Here is a 21,721-nt window from a genome sequence, read left to right on the forward strand (position 1 = left end):
GAGACCCTCAGGGTTATACAAAAGTACATACAAGAGGAAGTGAGGGGAAAGGGAAAAATAATACAAGGGGGAGAAATGAATGACAGTAGAGGGGGTAGAGAGAGAAGAGGGGAGGCAAGGGGTGGGGAGAGGAGGGGCGATAGTAGAGGATAGGAAAGACAGCAGAACACAACAGACACTAGTATGGTAATATGTAAATCAATGGATGTGTAACTGATGTAATTCTGCAATCTGTATATGGGGTAAAAATGGGAGTTCATAACCCACTTGAATCAATGTGTGAAATATGATATATCAAGAAATTTGTAATGTTTTGAACAACCAACAATAAAAAAATTAAAAAAATTTTTTAAAAAAAGTAAAATAATATTTTTCTAGCTGGTTTGATTCTTCTCCTCTTTTCTTGTCCATTATAATCCTGCAATATAGCAATACCACAAAATAAAATAAATAAAAGACAATGGCCATTTGTTATCTATTTAGGAAGAACAAAAATTGTAAGTGGCATTTTTTCAACATATTGCAAATTTTTATGCACTAAAGTTTATTAAGGATTATGGAAAGTAAAGATGGATATAAGACAATATTATTTTACTCTGCCTGTATTCTTATTCAATCTCCACCAAGACTTTCTTTGGATGTCATTCCATCACTCAAATAAATCTGGTTATACTGTATTAGAATTTTAAAAATCTTAGATATCAGAACTATTTAGTTTTTATATAAAATACCCTATTCTTCTTAAAAGATTTTTCTCTTAGGCAATTTATATTTAGAGAAAAGCTTCTGACCTGGCGTGGTAGCACATGCCTATAATCCCAGCAGCTTGAGAAACTGAGGCAGTAGGATCACAAGTTTTAGGTCAGCCTCAGCAATGTAGTGGGGCTCTGTCTCAAAATTAAAAAATAAAAAGAGCTGGGGATGTAGCTCAGTGGTTTAATGCCCCCAGATTAAATCCCAGGTAAAAAAAAAAGCTTCTGAATTTTTAATTTAAATAAAAAATAGTCACCTAATACTATCAAAGGTAGCAACCGTAGAGAACAGTACATCTAGTGAATTCAAATCATGTAGCCTCTACTTTTCCTTTCAAAAAGAAAGGGAGCTCCTTTAATGAAACTTGGAGGTGACAGTGGTGCATGCCAATGCATAAAGTGATGTGCATGTGGAATGACTGGTGGAAGTGTTCAGAGAAATAAATCAAAGGTAATCTAGAGCAATGTCAAGCATCACAGAAGGTCCAGATGAAAATGGAAATACTGAAGTTCCACTAGCACCAAATTCACATGCTTAGTGACTTTCCTTTTTTTTTTTAAGCAATTAGTTATTTTTTTTTTCAAAGTAGGGGTGTAGAGTAAGAGTAAGGGAAAAAGAATTAGATTCAGTGGCATTGGAAGAAAAATGATTATTTCCCCTGATTATTAATTATTTCTTAAAATACTGTAATAACTTAATAGAAAAATGAAAGTTAAAACAAAAAACCTCCCCCAAACTGTGTTATCTTTAAAAAGATAAGGAAATCCCTCTAAAGAAAACACTTGATGGTAGGATAAGAGCCCTGTGTTAATGCAGAACCAATCAGAAGCAAAATAATTAGGTTACGATGGCTGTGACATTATTAGTCCATCCTAATTTAAAAGGACTACTGTGTTGGGTGGTAACTCTGGGCCGGCTGGTGAGGTATGGCTGGAGGAGGTAGAGTGCTAAGGGCATACCGTTGGGGATTGTGTCTTGTCCCCCTGTCTCCTCCATCTCTGTTTCAATTGCTGCTATGAATGGAGCAGCGTGCCTCCACCATGCCCTTCTACCATGATATGCTGACACATCTTGGACCCAGAACAATGAACTTGGCTAACCATGGACTAAATTTCTAAAACCATCAGCCAAAATAATTTTCCTTCCTCTAAGTTGTTCTTGGCAGGTATTTTGGCCATAGTGATGACAAAGCTGGCTAACACAACAACCTTGTTATATATTTTTTGTCTTTTTGATAATTATCATTGGTACAGGTGTGATGTGATATCTCATTATAATTTTAATTGCATTTCCCTGATGGTTAGTGAAATTGAGTAGCTTTTATTATAACTGTTAGTCATTTCTATATTTTCTTTTGAGAAATATCTATTCAGATCCTACATGTGCATTGATAGTAGATTGGTTAATGAATACTATGGAGTTTCAAAAGAACATAGCAGGAGGGCCATGGTTCATAGTGTAAGGAGTGTTACTCTGGCACCAGACCATAGGTATACAATTGTCAGCTCTGCCATTTGCTTATTGGGTGATCATGGGCAAGTTACTTATTTTGTTATTGCTTCAATATTTTTTCATCTCCAAAATGGGGAATAAAGCCACAGATTTGTTGAGAAGATTAAATAAGAAAAAAAATAAGTCCATCTTTTAGTAAGCAGGTCAATGACACATAGAACAATGTGAAAAAACTTCTAAAAAATAGGGTTATATATGCAGGAATTATAGAAAAAGTTTGGCAAGGATGCCCAAATGCTATTTACAGTGATTAGTTCTACACATCTGAAATGGGAGGAATGCAGTTTTTCATTACAAATTTGTGCTATTTTTTTCTATGTATGCTCAAGTATTGTATTTGAAAATTATTAAGAAAAAATACTCAGACCTCTAATGAGGAACTCAGACTATATAAAGAACTCAAACATTCAATCACAAAAAAATCAAATCACCTGATTAAAAAAAAAGTGAGGTTGCCTCAAAATTGCTTCTGAGGATCTGTGTGGTCAAGAGACACATAAAAATGTATAATTTTCTCCTCACTGAAATGACAGGATGCAATTTATCCAGAATTCTGAAACATCCTAAGATTATAAAAGGAATTAACTATTTTGAGACCGAGGAAAGCAATTAGATCACTTGACAATTAAAATTATTCTTGCTCTACTCTCCTCAGGTCACCTGGTGTTTAATGATATCCCATGCTTGTGTTCTAGTTAAGCTGGCTTACTTTTAAAATGTGGATCACCAGAAATCTCCCAAGTCAAGCACTCCTTTCTCTTCAACATCAAGAGTGCAATGACATGTGACACATCAATTGAAGGACAAGTTCTGTTCTTTTGTGTATATTGCTGGGAAAACCCTCAGTATTCAACTTAGCACTTGGCAGTGGTCTTGAAATACAAAAGCCTTATACAGTGGACAAGATAAATTATTTGTAATTCTAAATACCCTTTTCAGAATTTAGAACATTTTCAGTAAACATCTAGTATCTCGTTTCCAAAGTTGTGTCTTTGAATTTTGCCATTTTATTATCCCTGTTTGATTCCTATAGACTAGATAGATACATTAATATTGAAGGCTAATGAGTTACTTTCAAGTAAAAGAATAAGCTGGAAATTTTGACCAAAAAATAAATAAATAAAAGGCATTAGTAGGTTTTAGACAGGATATGCACTACTATTGAATCATTTGGTTAGACAGCTTAGTTCATACTTAATGTGGCAAAACTCACATCAATAGAGATGTTTAAAGCAGAGCATAAAGACCGTATTTTTCTAGTAGTTTTGTAGTTTTAAAAATACACCTCTATTGTAATCTTAATTGAAAATACACAATTTTCTTCTCTTATAATCCATTTGTCTGCCTCAGAGGTGGTGCCTAATAATTACACTAGGCAAAAATCTATAAATATGTGACAAAAACTATTTAAAGCAAAGAGAAGGTAGTCATTGAGTTATAACATTAAGTCATGGTGTTCACATTTCATATCACAAATTAATGAAATTAAATACTTGATTCATTTCCAATGTAAAAATTCCAAAATTATAATATGAAGTAAAATACAAATTTATAAAATATAATTATAAATCTATATTATCATTCTAATATAAATTAGAAAATTAAATTTTAAAAAGAACTATTTATAATAACCATTTTGTTAAAGTATAAAATATTAATTAATCTTAAACATTTTAAATTAAAATATCACTTGATTATAAAATTCAGTCATACAAGTAAACTGAACAAATGGTATCAAGTGATAGTTTTTGAATAAATATATTCTCCTTTCTTTTGGCTATTTCATTTTTGAAAAGTTCCCTTTCTTTTTGATGACTCAGAATAGACATTTTGGAACAATTGCTTCTATTATTTTTAAGAAACAGAGACTCAATATTTTATTGACAGCAACTTGGATTTGATTTCAAAGAAAATGCTTCTTATCTATCTTCCCTTAGTTTGGTTCATCATGTAAAGTTTGAGATCACAAGTTTCATTTTCAATATGCCAGTTTTATTACACTTGTTCAGGAAGACTACAAACCAGAGTAGAATTTATTTTTCTAATAGAAACCTTCCAACAATTTCCTCATTCTTCCTCTTCTTTAAACGATAAAAGCATAGAAAATGCTTTCTAAAAATATGTACACCTATTTGATTAAAAATTTTAAAACAACATATTGTTCTAGGTTCATTATAAGATAAATACTCAAACTTTAGGGTTTTTAAAATGAACATTTTATATCCATAAGAGCACTGGAATATGCATGTTAAAAAGTAGAAATGTTGCCAGGTGAGGTGGCACCTGCATGTAATTCTAGGGGCTTGGGAGGCTGAGGCAGGAGAATCTCGAGTTCAAAGCCAGCCTCAGCAACTTAGTGAGACCCTAAGCAATTCAGCAAGACCCTGTCTCTAAATAAAATATAAAAATTGACAGGGGATGTGGCTCAGTAGTTAAGTGCCTCTGAGTTAAATCTCTGGTACATATATATATTGTATATTTACAATATTATATGTATATATAATCAACACTAGTGGGATGTGTTTGGCCTTTGGAAAGACTGATGCCAGGGGACCAAGTATCTTCAGGACTCTCCATCTCTCATCTTCACTTCCTTCTGGAGCAAGGAAGGAGGGAAGATAACACAGTGGTTTTATTATCTCCCAGTGACTTTTCTGTAAACCAAGGGATTGGCTGTCTTCAGAAACAAACTCACATCCATTTATCTTTGTGACCAAAAAGGAAATAAGTCCTCCTAGGTTTAACACACCTTGTTGAAGAACCTTAATGTGCCCCAAACAATCACTGTGACGTTGAAGTGTGGCACTTTGGTTCTGCTTGGATTAGAACCACATCCCTCAACCAATCACTGAGACCAAGAAGAAAGAAGGTCATATACAAAAATGGCCACTGCCATTTGGATTCTATGGATACAATGGAAAATGAAGCAAGTACCCAATTGCAGAGGTTTTAAAGACAACACAAAGACAGGAGATTGGAAAGTAAGTCATCACCAGGAGTCTCCTGGTGAAGTCCCAAAGGAAGGTGCTGCCATAAGGACTTCCAACAGAAAGAGCTCAACCCCTCGTTGGGTGAATTCTGGCAGATCACTCAAACTGTCAGTCATATTCTGATTTACCCAGAAACCATTCACATCCATGTCCAACCAAAGCTGTGTTCATTGTGATGCCCAGGGAATCTGATATCCTCAGACACCTCACGGAGAGCACATGGAAGCTACTTTTATAAGTTCTGATGGAAATAAATTTTTAGTGATGACTTTATTTTACAACAAACTGGGATTTAAGAGAGTGAAAGAAATATGATTAATTCAGTGTCCTTTCTAGTTACATCCTAGTTAATAATGGTGAATTTCTCTATACCATTGAGAAGTTTTCAATGAATTTCACAAATTATCCATTAACTCTACTGACACAGTTTGAGATTCAGTTTACTAACAAACATTCAAATCTTCAGCATATTTTTGCTATCAGTGACCATAAGGAAATGCTCTCAAGATACCTGGCAGGCATACCTTAGTACTGTTGATTAAAGCCTGATATCCAGTTGTGTCATGGAAACACTTAAAAACATTCCATTTCCTGTACTGTGAGGCACTTTTTCAGGAAAATTCTTCTTCTCCTTTACCCCCAAATAAAATGTTCCAGAAAACACTAAACCCACACATTGGAATGTATGATTTCTTCTCTCATCAAGGCAGTCATTTAAACCACCAGCCTCTTGGAAATGTTTAGGAAATTAATTGCCTGTGCACAAGAAATATATCTGCCAGAAAGGCTCCAAAGCTGCTGTGTGAAAGAAATTAGCACTTCATGGTTTTGCTCCAGGTGATTTCTACTTACAATATGCCAAGCACCTATTCATTACTATAACTGATGTTTTAAAACTGAAAAACACTTGGATTGTGATCCTGCATAAGAATTTTCCCAGTCTCCTCCTTCTAACTGCCATTTACTTAGAAATCCTACTATAATAAGATCATAAATTGATACTACGACTTGCATGAAACTTCAGTGTAAAACAATGCTAAAAGGCATTTTCATTTAAAAAGGTGTTTGATCATATCAATCTCATCATGCTTACTTGGTGCCTGGGAAGATCTACTTGTAGTTTACAAGAGGCCCCTTGTCCTTATTTGAATTTGCATTCTGGCTCTTATTTTCTGCTTCTCTGACCTAGCAGAGTTCCTTGACATCACTTTGCCACAGTTTCCTCATATATAAAGTAGAAATAACAATTTTATTTATCTTACTAAAGTACAATATGGATAAATCAAAACCATACAGATCAAGTCCCTGGAACAGTCTATCACACAATAAAAAGACAGTTCATTAATATTTTGTATAACCTATTCTAGGAAATAAGATAAAGAACAAAAATGTCATAGAGAATTACAGAAATAAGATGAAAATTGTATAGTATCAATATTTAAGTACAATGGAAAATTTAGGAAAAAAATCAGATCAAGAAAAAAGAGAAAGTCTTCTTAGAAACCCCGGGGCATGGATGAAGTCCTGGAAGATTAGAGAGAGAGTAGAGAAAATGTTGCACATATGGACACAGAGGCAGAGATGAGAGAAAAACGTGCCCAAGGAATTAGGATAAAAGCCAAATTGGTTTAGAGCCTGGAGGACCACATGAAGGGATTCAGAGTTGAAGACAGATGAAATAGTACATGGTGGGTTCACCAGTTGGACATCCTCCAAACTTAGCTAGTTAAAAAGAGAACATGGAATGAAAAAAGAGACATTGACAGAAAATAATTTATTTAACTTAATGCTTTATTATGAATGAATTCATGGAATACTGAGTGTTTCCAGGGAAATGGAGGCACCAAACATCTGTCAACCCTATTCCACCTCACCCTGCCCTAATTGCTGACTACATCTCTTTGCTGCCCTCTGAAGAAAATCCCCTCCAAAAGTTCAGCACTTACTTTCATTTATCTTTTTCATGCCATTGAAACTGCTCGTGTCTGTGACCTGAACATTGCTGAATCCCAGGGTCAGTTTTCAGTCCTCATTTTACCTGACCTCTCAGGGGCACTCGGCAGAACTGACCATTGCCTCTTCCTCCAGGCACATTCTCCTCCTGCTTTCCAGGAAGTCATGCCTTCCTATCTAACTGATGGTTCTTTCTCATGCCCTTTGGTTGGTCACTTCCTTCCTCCCATCCTCTTAATGTTAGATCTCAGCTCTTATTCTCTCCTCTTCTCTAACTACACTCAATCCATCGGTTGTATCACCAGTCTCCCCAAACTATGTATTATCTGCACGGAGATGATGGATAGATAGATAGATAGATAGATAGATAGATAGATAGATAGATAGATCTCCATCCTAGATCTCTCTAAAAAACTCCAGAATTGATTGAGCTTCATAAACCTCCCCTTTGCATATTTAACAGATATCCCAAATACAACATGCCCCAAAACAGAATTAATCTTTCTCTCCAGACTTGTTCTATCTGCAGTCTGCCGCATAACAGTTAACGTCTGTCAATTCCATCTTTCCAGTTGTTCAAGCCAAAAAAACTCTGAAGCCATTCAATAATTACTGTTCTCTTTGTCTCAAGCCCCACCCAATATCCAATCTACCAGGAACTTTTGTTGGCTTTCTTTTTATAACGCTCAGAATCAAACCACTAATCCCCATGTCCTCTGCTGGCATACGGATCTGAGCCACCAAAATCTCTTGCTTGGAGTACTTCACTGGCACCCTAATTTGCCTTCCTGTTCCTGCCTGTTCCCTTCTACAGCCCACGCTCAATACAATAGCCAAAATGACCCCTTTTAGTCAGTTGATGGGATTCATTTTACTCAAACTAAAAACAAAGTATTTTTTTACTTATATTGTAGTACTGGGGTTGAACCCAGGGCAGTTATATATGCTATGTTCACTGTGCTTTCCTTTTCTTTGTTTTAAAAAAAAGTTTTCATGGTACTTTCCACCTAAAATCCTATATTATTTATTTATTTATTTGTTATGATTTCATAACACATATAGTAGAATATAAGCTATTTGAGGCAAAGGCCATTGTCTGTTTGCTCACCATTGAATTCCAGAAACCTAGAACAGTGCCTAACATAGAATAGGCACTCAGTAAATTATGTGTTCAATAAATAAGTGAGCAAAAGGGAACAAAATAAACGTTTTGAAAGAAAATATGAGGGCTTGTAACTTCCTAGATAGTAAATTATGGAAATAAATATCAGTCAAGAATGTTACAAAGTACTTGACTAGATCTTTCTCCAAAGAAGATATACAAGCAGCTAATCACACATGAAAAGATGTTTTAAATGATTAAAATGTTTTGAAATTAGTGTTGATGACTACCTGTGAATATAGTAAAAACTGTTGAATTTATACTTTTAAAGGGTCAATTTTATGGTATATGAATTATATTTCAATTTTTAAAAGATCATAACAAGATTTTAAGCTGCTTCTCTATGTACAGGACCAGCAGCCTGGGTTGGGTTTACTAATACAGAGAACTGAATCTATCTTTAAGTTTCATGGAAGTCAATCACTAAGAAACGCATCCTGGGAAAAATAGTTCTTACATGACGAAAGCAATGCAAAGTTAGAAACTTTTTCCTGGAAGTAAACTGTTGGAGGAAATTACAATGTAAATGCTAACTAATATCAGAGATTATTAGGGACTATTAGGTAAGGTAATAGATGCTGTCTTGACTGTGGTTTTACAAGATACATAAACATTCTTTGAAAGGATTCTTATTCCATTGACCAACTCTGAAGGATTAGATCACAAAATCAAATTACAGTCAACTCCATAAGGGAATTTTTGCCAAAATAGTAGAGCCCAGACACACAGTTTCCAGATGATCTCACTTTACAGACAGAACTTAAGGAGCCAAGAGACGTGGAGAGTTGCATTCCCTTACACTAACTTCCTCAGATACCAGATGTCTCAGCTGAGCGTTTGGCAAATATTAGAGGGAAGTCCAAATCCTGAACTGTACTGTTGATTAAATAAATGTCCATATGTTTTTGATATAGGACATGCAGGTAGCAAAGTCAATATACTGTCAAGAGTATTTAGGGGGGTTGATTTATTCCTTTGTCTAAGCAGACAAAGAGTGAACTCTTCCATCTTGGAGTGAACTTTTGAAAAATCTACAGATGAGAATAAAAAGTTTTTCAAATTCATCAAAGAACACCGAATCTTCTCATTTAGACAAACAATTGAGAGCCTACCATTTGCACTCTAAGACGTGGAAGGCATAACTTGTGTCTGAAAATCCTAAGCATAAGTCTTTTTTTAATGTTTTTATTACTGCTAAGTTTGGGTCTTTTTAGTCAACTGCCTCTACCTGGAAGTATATAAATAGAATCCTTGCAATGTAATTTGATGTAGACCTGAATTCTTCATGAACTAGTTCTATAAAATACAAACTCAAGAAGATAAATGACTCACTTGGAGATACAGAATGTTGGACAGACACTACACTACAATGATATTCTTACACATGCTGAATGAATGAATGAGTGAATGAATTCTTACTATCAAGATAAGCTAGGCATGGCAGCAGACACCTGTAATCCCAGTAGCTCATGAGGCTAAGGCAGGAGGACAGCAAGCTCAAAGCTAGCCTCAGCAAAAACAAGGCATAAGTAACTCAGTGAGACCCAGGTGCAAAACAAGGTGTAAGTAACTCGGTGAAACCCTGTCTCTAAATAAAATACAAAATAGGACTGGGGATGTGGCTCAGTGGCCGAGAGGCCTTGAGTTCAGTCCCCAGTGCCCTGCCCCCCTCCAAAGATAAGATTAGAGTAGAATGTTTCTCTTATATAATTTTAATAGAAATGCCATGAACTCTGCTATTTGCAGATAACAAAAAAGAAAACAAAAGATCCGGAACTTTTTTCTAACTTTTATATTCACAATTGTTTCCCTGTGTGTCTTCCCTATTACATTAAAAACTCTGTTGATGTTATACCTAGCCCAGTACAGGGCCCATAAGCAGATACTCAAAAAACAAAATGGGAGGATACTGAATAGAATTAATTGAGGGTTGCTTTATTTAACTTCAAGTTTTTGGTACAGAATATGTTTGAAAGCATAAAGGTAGACCAGTGGCATGAGACTATACCCCAGAGGCTAGAAGGTGAGTCATTCCCTCTCCTCCAGGTTGGCAGTTGAAGTGTGGGCCAAGCATGGCCAGATAACCCCTTCTATCAAGGGTATTGCACATGGTTCAAGGTTACTTAAAATTCTTTTGTGCCGTTAGTGGCAGAATTGTGAATCGGCAGAGCAGCAGCTGGTCTCCAGAGACTGTTGCAAAGTGCAGCTTCCTAAGTCAACCATTTCCTTAGCAGGAATTTGGCTGCATCTTGTCCATTCTTTTCATTCCTGTCCCAGTCTAGCCCTTGTTAATGTATGAGCCACTCAAGTAAACTGAAGAGTAAACTTGAAAGCAATCAAATAGTACAAAAGCTCTAGTGCTTATTTCCTGGGAAGAGTTGACACTACTTGACTTTTCACTACTTGACACTACTAGGCTTTTCATCACCTATTAATCCAAGCAAATGGTAAGTATGGTTTATCATCTACATTTCCATCTCATTTTCTTAGCCCTTCAGTGAAATAAACTTACCTAAAATGAAAATATCATGTCAATATAGATTTGAAATATCTAAGATAGCTAATTTCAAAATTTCATTTTCCTGCTCTGTTAAGAAAATGGAGCAAAAGGAATAAGTGTTTTTTAAATCCAATATTTGTACAAGAGCAAAAGTGGAAACAACCCAAATATCTGAATGGATAAATAAATGTGGTATATCTATTCAATGAAATATTATTCAGTTATAAACAAGAATGAAATATTAATACATACTATAACAAAGATGCTTGAAAACATTAACCAGACAAAAAGAGTACATATTGTATGCTTTCTTTATATTGAAATGGTCAGAACAGGTAGATCTGTAGAGACAGAAAGCAGATTAATAGTTACCTGGGCCTGGAATAGGGTGAAATTGGGAGTGATGTCTAATGGTTTTATCATTTCTTTGGAGTTGATGAAAACATTCTAGAACTAGATAGCTGTGGTGGGTGTACAACATTGTAAATATATTAAGTGTCACTGAACTGAAAACTTTAAAGTGTCTAAAATGGGGAATTTCATGTTATATGTACTTTACCACAATAAGAAAATCCCATATAAAAAAATAAAAGAAATACAGAGTAGAGTATATAAAACAGAATCCCTTTTATTTGCAATAGATGAGTTACATTTGGAGTAGCTTGATAAAAAGAATTTTCTAGTTGTAAAATCTTTGTAGTTCTGACTTTGCCTCAGAATTCTCAATAAGGTTACTATAGTTATGTAATCAAATTTGTACATTAAGAAATATCTTGGGTATTGAAGGAAAGATCAAATTTAGCATGTTCAAAAGGCTTTATCCCATTTCATGTAGACACAATCAGAAAGTTGTAAAAAATGGAGTTTACTTCAATAGATCTTGAAAAATTCAAGTTTCCCAGCCTGGCAAAATTTAAAGCTTTTTGTATTTGCATAGATTATCTACAGTTACTGAATTTTCCAGTGATATGGGTCTTTGCAGTGGAGAAATAGAAACAAGATGCTGGGAGTTACATAATTCTTCAAACTAGGATAACAAAATGTGCTGCTAGTTGCCATCTCATAATTGAATGGCTCATTATTGTAAAATTGTTCCAAGTTTGCTCACTGGATCCTGGGAAATGTCCTCTGCTTAGTTTTTTATTCTAGATTTTTTTTTTTGGTACCAGCAATTGAACCCAAAGTGCTTCATCACTGAGCTGCATCCCCAGCCCTTTTTATTTTATATTTTGAGACAGAGACTCATTAAGTTGCATAGGGCCTCACTAAGTTGCTGAGTGACTTTGAACCTGTGATCCTCCAGCCTCAGCCTCCTGAATCTCTGGGATTACAGGTATGTGCCACCATGCCCCACTTATTCTAGAATTTTATAAGGCCTTTATCCTCTATTTTCTCCTTTCTATATTTCTCCAAAATCTCACATATTTTAGTAGTAAAAGAAATATATTACATGTATACGTGTATGTGTATAAATGTATCTACATATACATACAGGCATAGATAGATACACACACACATTCACATATATTTTCTAAGACACTGCAAATTATTGATTTCATCTTCAATGGAACTGAAAAAGAAAACTTCACAAAATAGTAAGTCTCTAACTTTCAAATTATCTATTTCAGTGTATCAAAACTGTCCTAGAGTGTCTTTTCATTCTGCTAAAAAGAAGAAATGATGAATTACTTCATAATTTACATTTCCTATATTACTTAAAGCAAATAGAAATACCAGGAACTTCAAGTTCTGTTTCTCAATTTATTAAAAAATCTGTGTCACTTAAAAAGGAATTTTCAATAACCTCTTGGGGGGAAATTGCAAGATTTTTCCATCCCATTCCACAAAGGAAACCATCTTAATGCCTTTATAAATGACAAAAGTATTTCATTTCAGGAGTACTTAGAATACAATTACTTCATTTACTTTTAGAAGCTTCATCAAAATAAGTTCTCAGCCCACACTCTTCAGAGCAGGTGCCTGTAATTAAAGAAGGTCCTCTCACCTGATTCATTTCCTGGCTTTGAGAGCTCTTTGAGAGCACTAATTCACTCTGCATTCAGAAGAAAATATTACTGTCAAATTCCACAAGACCCTCTGAGAAATTCATCAGTGCTACAAACTACTGACCTTACCCTAAACCCATCTGCCTGCAGGCCAGCTGACTCAGGGTCTCCTGCCAGCCATCTGCACACACGTGGTGTTCCACTGCAGATCTGTGGACAGTCAGGAATGACGAGTTGACATTTTTAGAGAGGGTCACTGGTAGGAGGGGGAAAGACAGGAAATGCTAATTAAAAACATTTCATTTTATGAAACCAAGTGATAACTTTATATGTCTTTGATTCAATTGTATACATTCATTCTTATTTATTTTGGTAAAGAACCATTTGTTAAGTACCCTCCATGTGCACATCACTGATCTCAGTGTGATGAAAACTAAAAACTAATGCATCAGAACTGAAGACTTTAATGAAATAGGCGGGCAGTTCTTGACTTTTCCTTCATGAGTTAGAAGATGGCCAGAGACATGGCCCGGCCCACTACCTTGAATTTGCCCACGGATTTGCATATTCATTATAAGAAGCTAATTGTAACTCTTTACACCATTTCCTTAGGAGAAAGCACATGAGATTGCAAATGTGTGAAGGTGAAGCTAATTTAGGACTAACATGTATGCAGTAATTCCTGTATTGTAAAAGAGCAGCCTCTGTGCTTAATGAGCCACAGATCATTTATGTGACACTGTGCAACTAATCACAACACACATGAGAATTGTGATTGAACCAAATCACAAATGACACAAAGGACTGAAATGAGAACCAGGTAAATGGAAGGAGAGATGGATGGGAATGAAGGAATTAATCAGATAACTCAAGATTATGAAATGCCACATTCGTGGTACTGGTAGGAAATGTTTTAAATCCTAGCTAGTAAGGAACTAGATGCAAGTCCCATTCAGATGTGGAGCAAGAACACAGAGCAGATGGAGGAACCACTATAATACCCTCTTCTGAGATGTATAAATTTATCATTATTAAGTATAAATCATTCAAGAATGAGAGGCTATCATTATTAAAGCTGAGTGACAATAAAAACTTTAAAAAAAATCTCTTCTAGGAAGTATATGGTTACAAAAATTGGAACCCAAAAGTTTTCACATGCAATATAGACATTTCAAATAGGAGTAATTTGGACAGAAACTTTCCGTGGCTTGGAAATAACATCCATGCATCACCACTGTTAGCTTTTATAACAGTAAAACAAAATAGATGAACTTGGTTAGTAAAACCCATGAAGTAATTTAGGATTCATTTAGCTGAAATGGCTGACAGGCACAAGAGTGTCCAACAGCTGCCCAAACCAAGCAGCTTACCACAGTCCCATTCATCTGAACTGTCCGAGCAGTCTGCTCCTCCGTCACACCACAGGTCACGGGACACGCACTCATGGTTGGCACATTCCAGTTCATCATCTTGGCAAAATGCTGGTGGGGGTGGGGAGACAAGAAGTGAGAAGACTGAAACATTTTGGAAATAAATGTGACTGTCACTAACACGCACATACTCATTTGCCAGGAGGAACGTGGCAGGAAAAGAATATGTGCTCACTGGAGCCTTCCAACAGGTATTGAGGCAGAATAACAGAACTTGTGGAATCTCAGGGAATAGGTGTGAACTCATCGAAATAGCAATTCAGCAGAATTACTGTCTCCAAGTACCTAGATTCTCTAGTTGTAAGAATCAGACTAGGTTGGGGGAGGGTGGGAAAGGTACCTGTAGCAACAGAAAGACCAAGGATTAAAGAACAGAGCAAGAGAGATGAGCAGACTAAAGACACCACAGGAAGGAAACAAGCTCTGTTCACATAAATGGACATGTTTGTTTTTCTTAAAAAAAAAAAAAAACCTACTATTAAATTACTCTCTCAGTCACACATAATTTTGGGGGAGGAGGGGTTAATATTATAATAAATCTCCTCGGTTTCCTACTTAGCATCCATTTCCTTTCCTCTTTTTCTAAGGAAACCTGATTTTCTTCAGGGCTCCACATCCATCATCCCCAGCTGATGCATCCTGATTAGTTTAAGGTGGGCATGGCATTTTTCTGAATTCAATTTTTGTTTTCTAAGTACAACTAATACTCCAAATATGATCCCAAACAAAGGCCTTGGCCTACGGTTTTATAGGTTATGCTTTGCAAGACAGCTTCTGCCCAAAACCCTGCTGACGGGGCTTTGTGCCCCAGACTGGGACAGAGGTAGCCTGAGGAAACAACATCTTCTTCTGATTAGTTCCCCTGCTTGGAGCTCCTTTTTGGAATTCAGCTGTTTGCAGAACGTCTTTTCTCATCTACACAAAGGTGCCCAACTGTTAGCAGTGACCCTGACCAAAGTTGACCTGAGTGAATCCTTTAGTGATATTCCAGAGATAAGAGCAAAATTCTATCTCCTTCCTACTGAATATGACCAAGGGAGTTGGGCACCCCAGGCTTTTGTGGCTGTTCACTAGCCAGCCTGAGAATCACAAAGTGCTGAACTCCCACACAGGGTCTCAAGAATTTACCCTACACTTCACTTTTACATGATAAGGAGACATATTTAATACATATGATAATAAAAGATTATGAATATTTTCATTGTCCTTGTGAATTGGGCTTTCTGCAACTTGTTAGTAAAATATCCTAAGAGATAATTTTTCTGGTTCTGAAAATTATGTTTATTCATTCAGATATTAAAACAAAAATTTTAAAACACAAAAATTTAATAACCTCACCACTCAGGGATTATAATTGTCAATTTTCGTGACCTTCTAATCATTTCCTATATGTCAGCATATGTTCTTTCAAAATTCAGGGCAACAATTCACATAATATTGAAACTTTGTTTCATTCAACTACTATAAATATCCTCTAAAGGCCTTTTTGTGGATGGTTTGGTTCACAGCCTGTGGCACTAGAAGGAGATAGTGGAACAATTAAGAGGTGAAGTCTAGTGGAATATCTTCTAGTTACTGGAAGTATGCCCATGAAAAATACATTAGGATCCCAATTCCTTTCTTTTCCTCTCTTTTCACACCATCATGAGCCAAACAGATCTTCCTTGCTCATGCTATCTGACATGAAATGCTGCCTCACCACAGGTCCAAGAAACAATGAGTCTACCCAATCATGGACTGTAGTAACCTCCAAAACTCTGAGCCCAAATAATCCTTTCTTCTTTTTAAGTTGATTATATCAGATATTTTGTGACGGTAACGGAAAGCTTACCAATGCACATCAACTAAAGTTATGAAATGAACCCAGGAGAAACTATTCCTCTCTAATTTGATTTTAATGTTTGTCCATTATTTCATTACATGTTTTTATTTTATATCACCTATTTTTAGATATTTCAGTGGTTATTAATTTTTCCATAATTTTACAAATAATGTTAGAATAATAACATGTGTCTACATTTCACATGTCTGATTTCCTCTTGGCATGTATGATTTAAATAAGCTAAAAGATTTTGATACATTTCTCCAAATTTCTAATTTGTATTCAAAGTAAAATGACTTGTGTTTACAATAAAAACATTGTGTTGACAAATTCATGTTAGCACCTACAGCAGTTTTTTTCATCCATGTTATCAGGGCAGTCTGGGAAACCATCGCAGATCACTGTGTGTTTCAAACACTGTTTATTGGATGGACATTCCCAAAGATCTCTCTCTTTACAACCTGGAGACAGAAGAAAAGGTTAGTTGCAACAGATGTACAGTTGAAAATGAGGATGAATTTGATCAAGCAATGTAGAAAAATTAAAAACACAATCATATTTTCTTTCTTCTTAAAAAGTTTTGACACCTATGTATACCATGAAAATCATAATTTTGAGAGTAGAAGCCCCCAATAGTCCTTATCCTGCACCATAAAGCTCTCCTAACAGAAGAACAAAATCAACATATGGGAAATGAGGAAAAAAAAATGAAAAAGCAACTACTCATTCACATTCACATTGAGCTGCTCCTTTTGCTTTCTGAATCAATTTGCCAACACATAAGACTTCTCTACAAAAAATGAGTTGTGCTTTAAAGCAAGTATGCCAAAGCCTAGAGATACAAATGCATGTGATCTTAAAATGTAATTTCACTTTACAATTTGAGAGGATATCTGTAAATTTAGCAAAACACTTTCTCCCCATGCTAAATATCTACAAAACTAGTTTTAAGAGCCAGGTGCAAAAGGAAATACTTTACAGAAGTCAGAGATCTAAGGTTGGAAACTTTATCAATCAATATGAGAAATGAACATGATTGGACAAGAGCAAGGCTCTATGTCCCTAACTTGAGCTGCAATATGCATATGCAATAAAAAGCATTTATCGTGGACTTCATAAATGCCATTTGACTCAAATGAAGTGCATTTCATGTTTTCTGAAACATGCCAAGTGTCTAATGTGTTTGTCACTCCAGTCAGATTCATGGTCCTCACCTGGTTGTGAGGGGCATGAAGGAAGAGATAGCACAGCACTTAGCTTTTAAGCACCCTTCATGCTCCTGCCTGAATAGCAGCTAGCATGTGTTAGGCCCTCAACACATTTGTAAGTGGAATTTATGTAATGAACACTAAGACTGTGGTTCCCAGGAAATTATAATTTATTTAAAGGTGAGTGGAATACAAAGTATTGATCAAATAAGGAGTCTCTTCCAAAATGTTATTTCATCTGACTTTGTACAAATAAATGGGGAAAAATTGTAGGTGATTGATTTGGGTTTCTTTGAATCAGCTTTGAGAAAAAAAAAATCTGTGGTTTTTTTTTTTTTTTTTTTGAAAAATTCAATTCTTACCATAACACCACCATAGATTAGGTTCTAGAAAAGTGCTAAAGAAATGCAAAGTAAAATTAATTTCTAACACATCGAATATTTTATAACTGAATTAAATAAGTATTGTTTCAAGGGGAAAATTTAATAATGTTGTTAGAATCTGGGAGAAATCTGTAAATTCATGAAGAGTTAAACATCATATTACTCAGGAAAGCTTTAGCATTTAACTTCCTTCAATACCCCAATGGATAGAATCAATCAGAAAAACGTGAATTTGGTATGCAACCCCGTTTCCCAGTTTCTTTGGGGCTGGTGTCTGCATTACCAAATGGTATGCCGATGCACACCTGAAAACAAACAGAAAAGGGGAACTGAATGACTTGTTAATAGTCCTCTTTTGGGTCTCTGTCAATCCAATTTCCTTATTAATTGTATGTGGTTTATCCTCCCAACCTGCTGCAAGTCCATGTAAGGGCATGCATATGTCCCAAAGGGGCACATAAAATATCTACTGTAAGTTGCTTTGAAATATTAAATGAGAATTTTCTCTTAAATTGGTACATTTACAACAATTAATTTAACACCAATGTGTTAATTTCTTGCCTATCTTAATTTTTTTCTTGATTAGCTCTCCATAGTATTTTTGAATATTTAATAGAGATCAGTCTATTTTAGAATTTTGGTACACCTTAAATTATTTGATTAAAGTATTGATGAAAACTTATTATTAGCTAGAAACCTGATAGTTTAGGGTCAATTAAACCTATCCTATACTATAGTACTTTTTTGTATAACATATTCCAGAATGCAGACTTTTTAGTCATGTCAAAGCTATCTGCCAAGAAATGCAAAAAACAAAAAACAAAAACAAAACCAGTTTTTGCATTTCTCAAATATTTAGTTTCCCTGCTGAAAATGTGAGTCTAGCCACTCTAGTAGAATACCATGCAACCTCTGTGAACTATCTAAGATAACCCATTTTGAAGTGCATCTCAGCATAGGATAACTCATCAAAATCATTTTAAGCAAACAAATTTAATGCATTCTCAATAAATGCATATAAATGATATTCAAATAATTTTGATTTATTTTTAAAAGAAAGACACAACAAGGAAACACAGTAAGTTATCAAAATACTATATGTTCCTCCATAGTAAAAATTAGCCCTGGCTGTTGCACTGTCATTCTGACAGCTGTAATTTTCTAGAAGATATACTTGTCCATATTTATGGTAGCCATTAGGATTTCTATTGACTGTTTGTGACATTTGGTGAAACAAGAAAGTCTGAAGAAATTTCATTTAGGGAAGCAAGGCAATATTTCATACCTCAAAGGCCAGAAGAATGAAATGATCTCGAAAGATGTATTGCCATATGTGCTTTCGATGAAAAAAGTGTCAATTTTATTCTGGGGCATGACAAGCTAAATAATCATAACACAACCAGTCTTTGGATAGCCCTTCAATCATTTGCTTTATTCCAGAATACTGTTTACTAAAAGTACTGCCTGCTTTCTATTCTCTGGCACATTCTGAGCTTATAAGTACCAAAGTTTACAGGGAAATAAAATAAGAATTGGCTCCACTGAAATTACCATTGGTATTTCTCACCTTTCCATTGGTGATTTTGGAGCTCAATGGTAGAAACATCAAGAAGAGTTTTATCCTTTGCTGACAGAGACAAGGTAAGAGAGGGCATGGAAATGAACCCCTATTAAATTTGAACATTGGAGATTCAACTCTGTCTTCATGCATCCAGATGCCTATTTGGCAACTTAGGAAATACACACAAAAATACTATTATTTTGGCAGAAAACCATATAACCTCTTCTTTATAATTAAATTACAAAAATGATTCTTTGTATCTGTGAACGGTTTCTTCTTTTACTAAGTATTTGCACATATACCATTAAGGTTATAAATAGAAGTGTAATTTAGAGAAAATCAAGAGGTTACAGGAAAAACACATCAATCCATGCTCTGCTGTTTAGTAATAAAAGAAGCAGACACATTAGCATTTGATCCTAGTCATGATTCAATGCTGTACCTGAAAGTTATGTTCTTCAACGCAGCCCTTTCCTAAGCTCACATACATACCACAGTTTTCTTCATCACTGTCATCGTCACAATCAGCCTGGCCATCACATCTTCTGGAAGCCAGAACACATCTTCCTGAGTGGCATTTAAAGTGACTCGGTGAACATTCTGTTAAAAACAATATTACTCTCAACGAACAGAAACTCCAAAAACTTCAGCTAAATGATCTATTTACATGCGGCATGTCACTGAGCAGCTATTATTGAAGACAGGAAAGCCCTCCAAAAGCTAAAACATCTGAGGTTTACTAGGTTCTCTTCTGTTTGGTAATCAGCATCTTTCTCCTTCATCCTTATTGTCATCTTTTTGGATCAGCAATTTAGTATCCATGCTTTCCAGTGATGAATTATCTTTTTAAACACACCACCTAACAGTGGCCAGAGCCCAAAGTACCATGTGTAATCAGTGCTTATGACCACTCAGCTGCCTTCAGTGTGTCAAAATCACCTCCAAATCCCAATATTTCCCCATGGTGGACAGGTTCTCAATAACACTTCTCCATTTAGTGATCCTATATTGTCAAGGCCCCTAAATGCTTTGAGCATGAAGGAACCAAAGATTCATGTTCACCTTTACTGCCAGGACTGCAGCTCAGAAGTAGTAACCATATACAATCAGCTCTGCAAGTGAAGTATGGTTAAAAGGGCAAACAGCTGAAAATTTGAACTCATCTCTGAGTTCAAATATATTTATTTCTTAAAGTGACTTATTTTTAAAATGATGACAATGTCTAACAGATATACACGAAAGTCAACAATGAAATCAAGTCCTGTGCTGCTTGACTCGCTACTAAATAGAAAAGCAACAACACCACCTCCCTCAAAACAGAAAGACTTCAAAAGGTAGCTGATGTGTGCATTCATGGTAGATGCCCCACTGTAACTAATTTAAAAATTAACCTTCCACATCCTCATCAGGCATCAGGCAGGTTTGATTGTCTGCGTTTTCCTCTGGAAATTGATTGCAATCTGTGTCTTCAGGCCACTGTAAGCCCACGATCCCAAGAACAGACTCACAGCGTTCTTTGGAGTGTTCACACAGTACTCTAAAACAGCAAGAAAGTCAGAATGTCAGAGGCAGATGGGACAGATGTTAGGAATGTATGAAGGGTTGTAATTCTATCAAGTGAGAGTCTGGGTCTATATGTAAGGAGTAATGTATGCAAATATAGAGACATGCACATACATAGAGGTATTTAGGAAGCTAAAGTGAGAAATAGCTCTACAAATAGAATATGTTCCAGAAATATACTTTCACCAAAAGAAATTTCATTTTAAAAAGAGAAACAAGGATTTTTCCCAGATGCAGATTTTCTTCTCTAGTTGGCCTTTCCCATTGTCTCTTTGGTCTTTCAAGAAGACAAGTTCCCCACTCCTTTACACCAAGCAGGTTGAGTCCACTTTGGGTAGTCTGCTGCCAAGAGTCTACACAACATTCCCATCCTCTGAGGTCTCTCCCTCCTATGACCAGCTAGGGAGACACCTCATGGGCCACTCTGGCTTACCTAAGGCATTGCCTCCCTTATTTCAGTTTCAACAATTTGTTGAAAAACTTGGTAGCGGTCCCAAACTTATCTACATTGAAATCAAGTTGGTTAAAATGAAACTGTTTTGTTTTTGTTTTTTGTGTGGGTGGGGAGGGGCGGGGGGTAACTGGGGATTGTACTCAGGGGCACTCAACAACTGGACCACATCCCCGGCCCTATTCTGTATTTTACTTAGAGACAGGGTCTGAGTTGCTAAGCACCTTGCTTTTGCTGAGGCTGGCTTTGAACTCGTAATCCTCCTGCCTCAGCCTCCTGAGCTGCTGGGATTACAGGCATGCCCCACCATGCCCAGTGAAACTGTTTTTTTAAAGAAAAATTACACTAAGAATGTGCACAAGCCAGGCACAGTGATGCATGCCTATAATCCCAGCTACTCAGGAGGAACTGTGCTGGGTGCTTTTGT

General features: G+C 35.8%; 1 protein-coding gene across 2 annotated transcripts in view; it reads right to left on the bottom strand.

Moving 5' to 3' along the window:
- Corin (corin, serine peptidase) overlaps positions 1-21,721 on the bottom strand; it is a 256,203-nt gene that overhangs the window by 29,585 nt on the left and 204,897 nt on the right. For both annotated transcript variants that reach the window (XM_048784434.1, XM_048784433.1), the window contains exons 12-16: positions 20,672-20,817; positions 19,773-19,880; positions 16,476-16,589; positions 14,247-14,357; positions 13,006-13,132 (exon numbers count right to left, since the gene is read on the bottom strand). In XM_048784434.1, the coding sequence (XP_048640391.1) occupies positions 13,006-13,132; positions 14,247-14,357; positions 16,476-16,589; positions 19,773-19,880; positions 20,672-20,817 (606 nt within the window). The remainder of the gene's footprint in view (positions 1-13,005; positions 13,133-14,246; positions 14,358-16,475; positions 16,590-19,772; positions 19,881-20,671; positions 20,818-21,721) is intronic.

The sequence above is a fragment of the Marmota marmota genome, unplaced genomic scaffold, assembly GCF_001458135.2.
Source record: "Marmota marmota marmota unplaced genomic scaffold, marMar, whole genome shotgun sequence".
In the NCBI taxonomy this organism is placed as follows: Eukaryota; Metazoa; Chordata; class Mammalia; order Rodentia; family Sciuridae; genus Marmota; species Marmota marmota.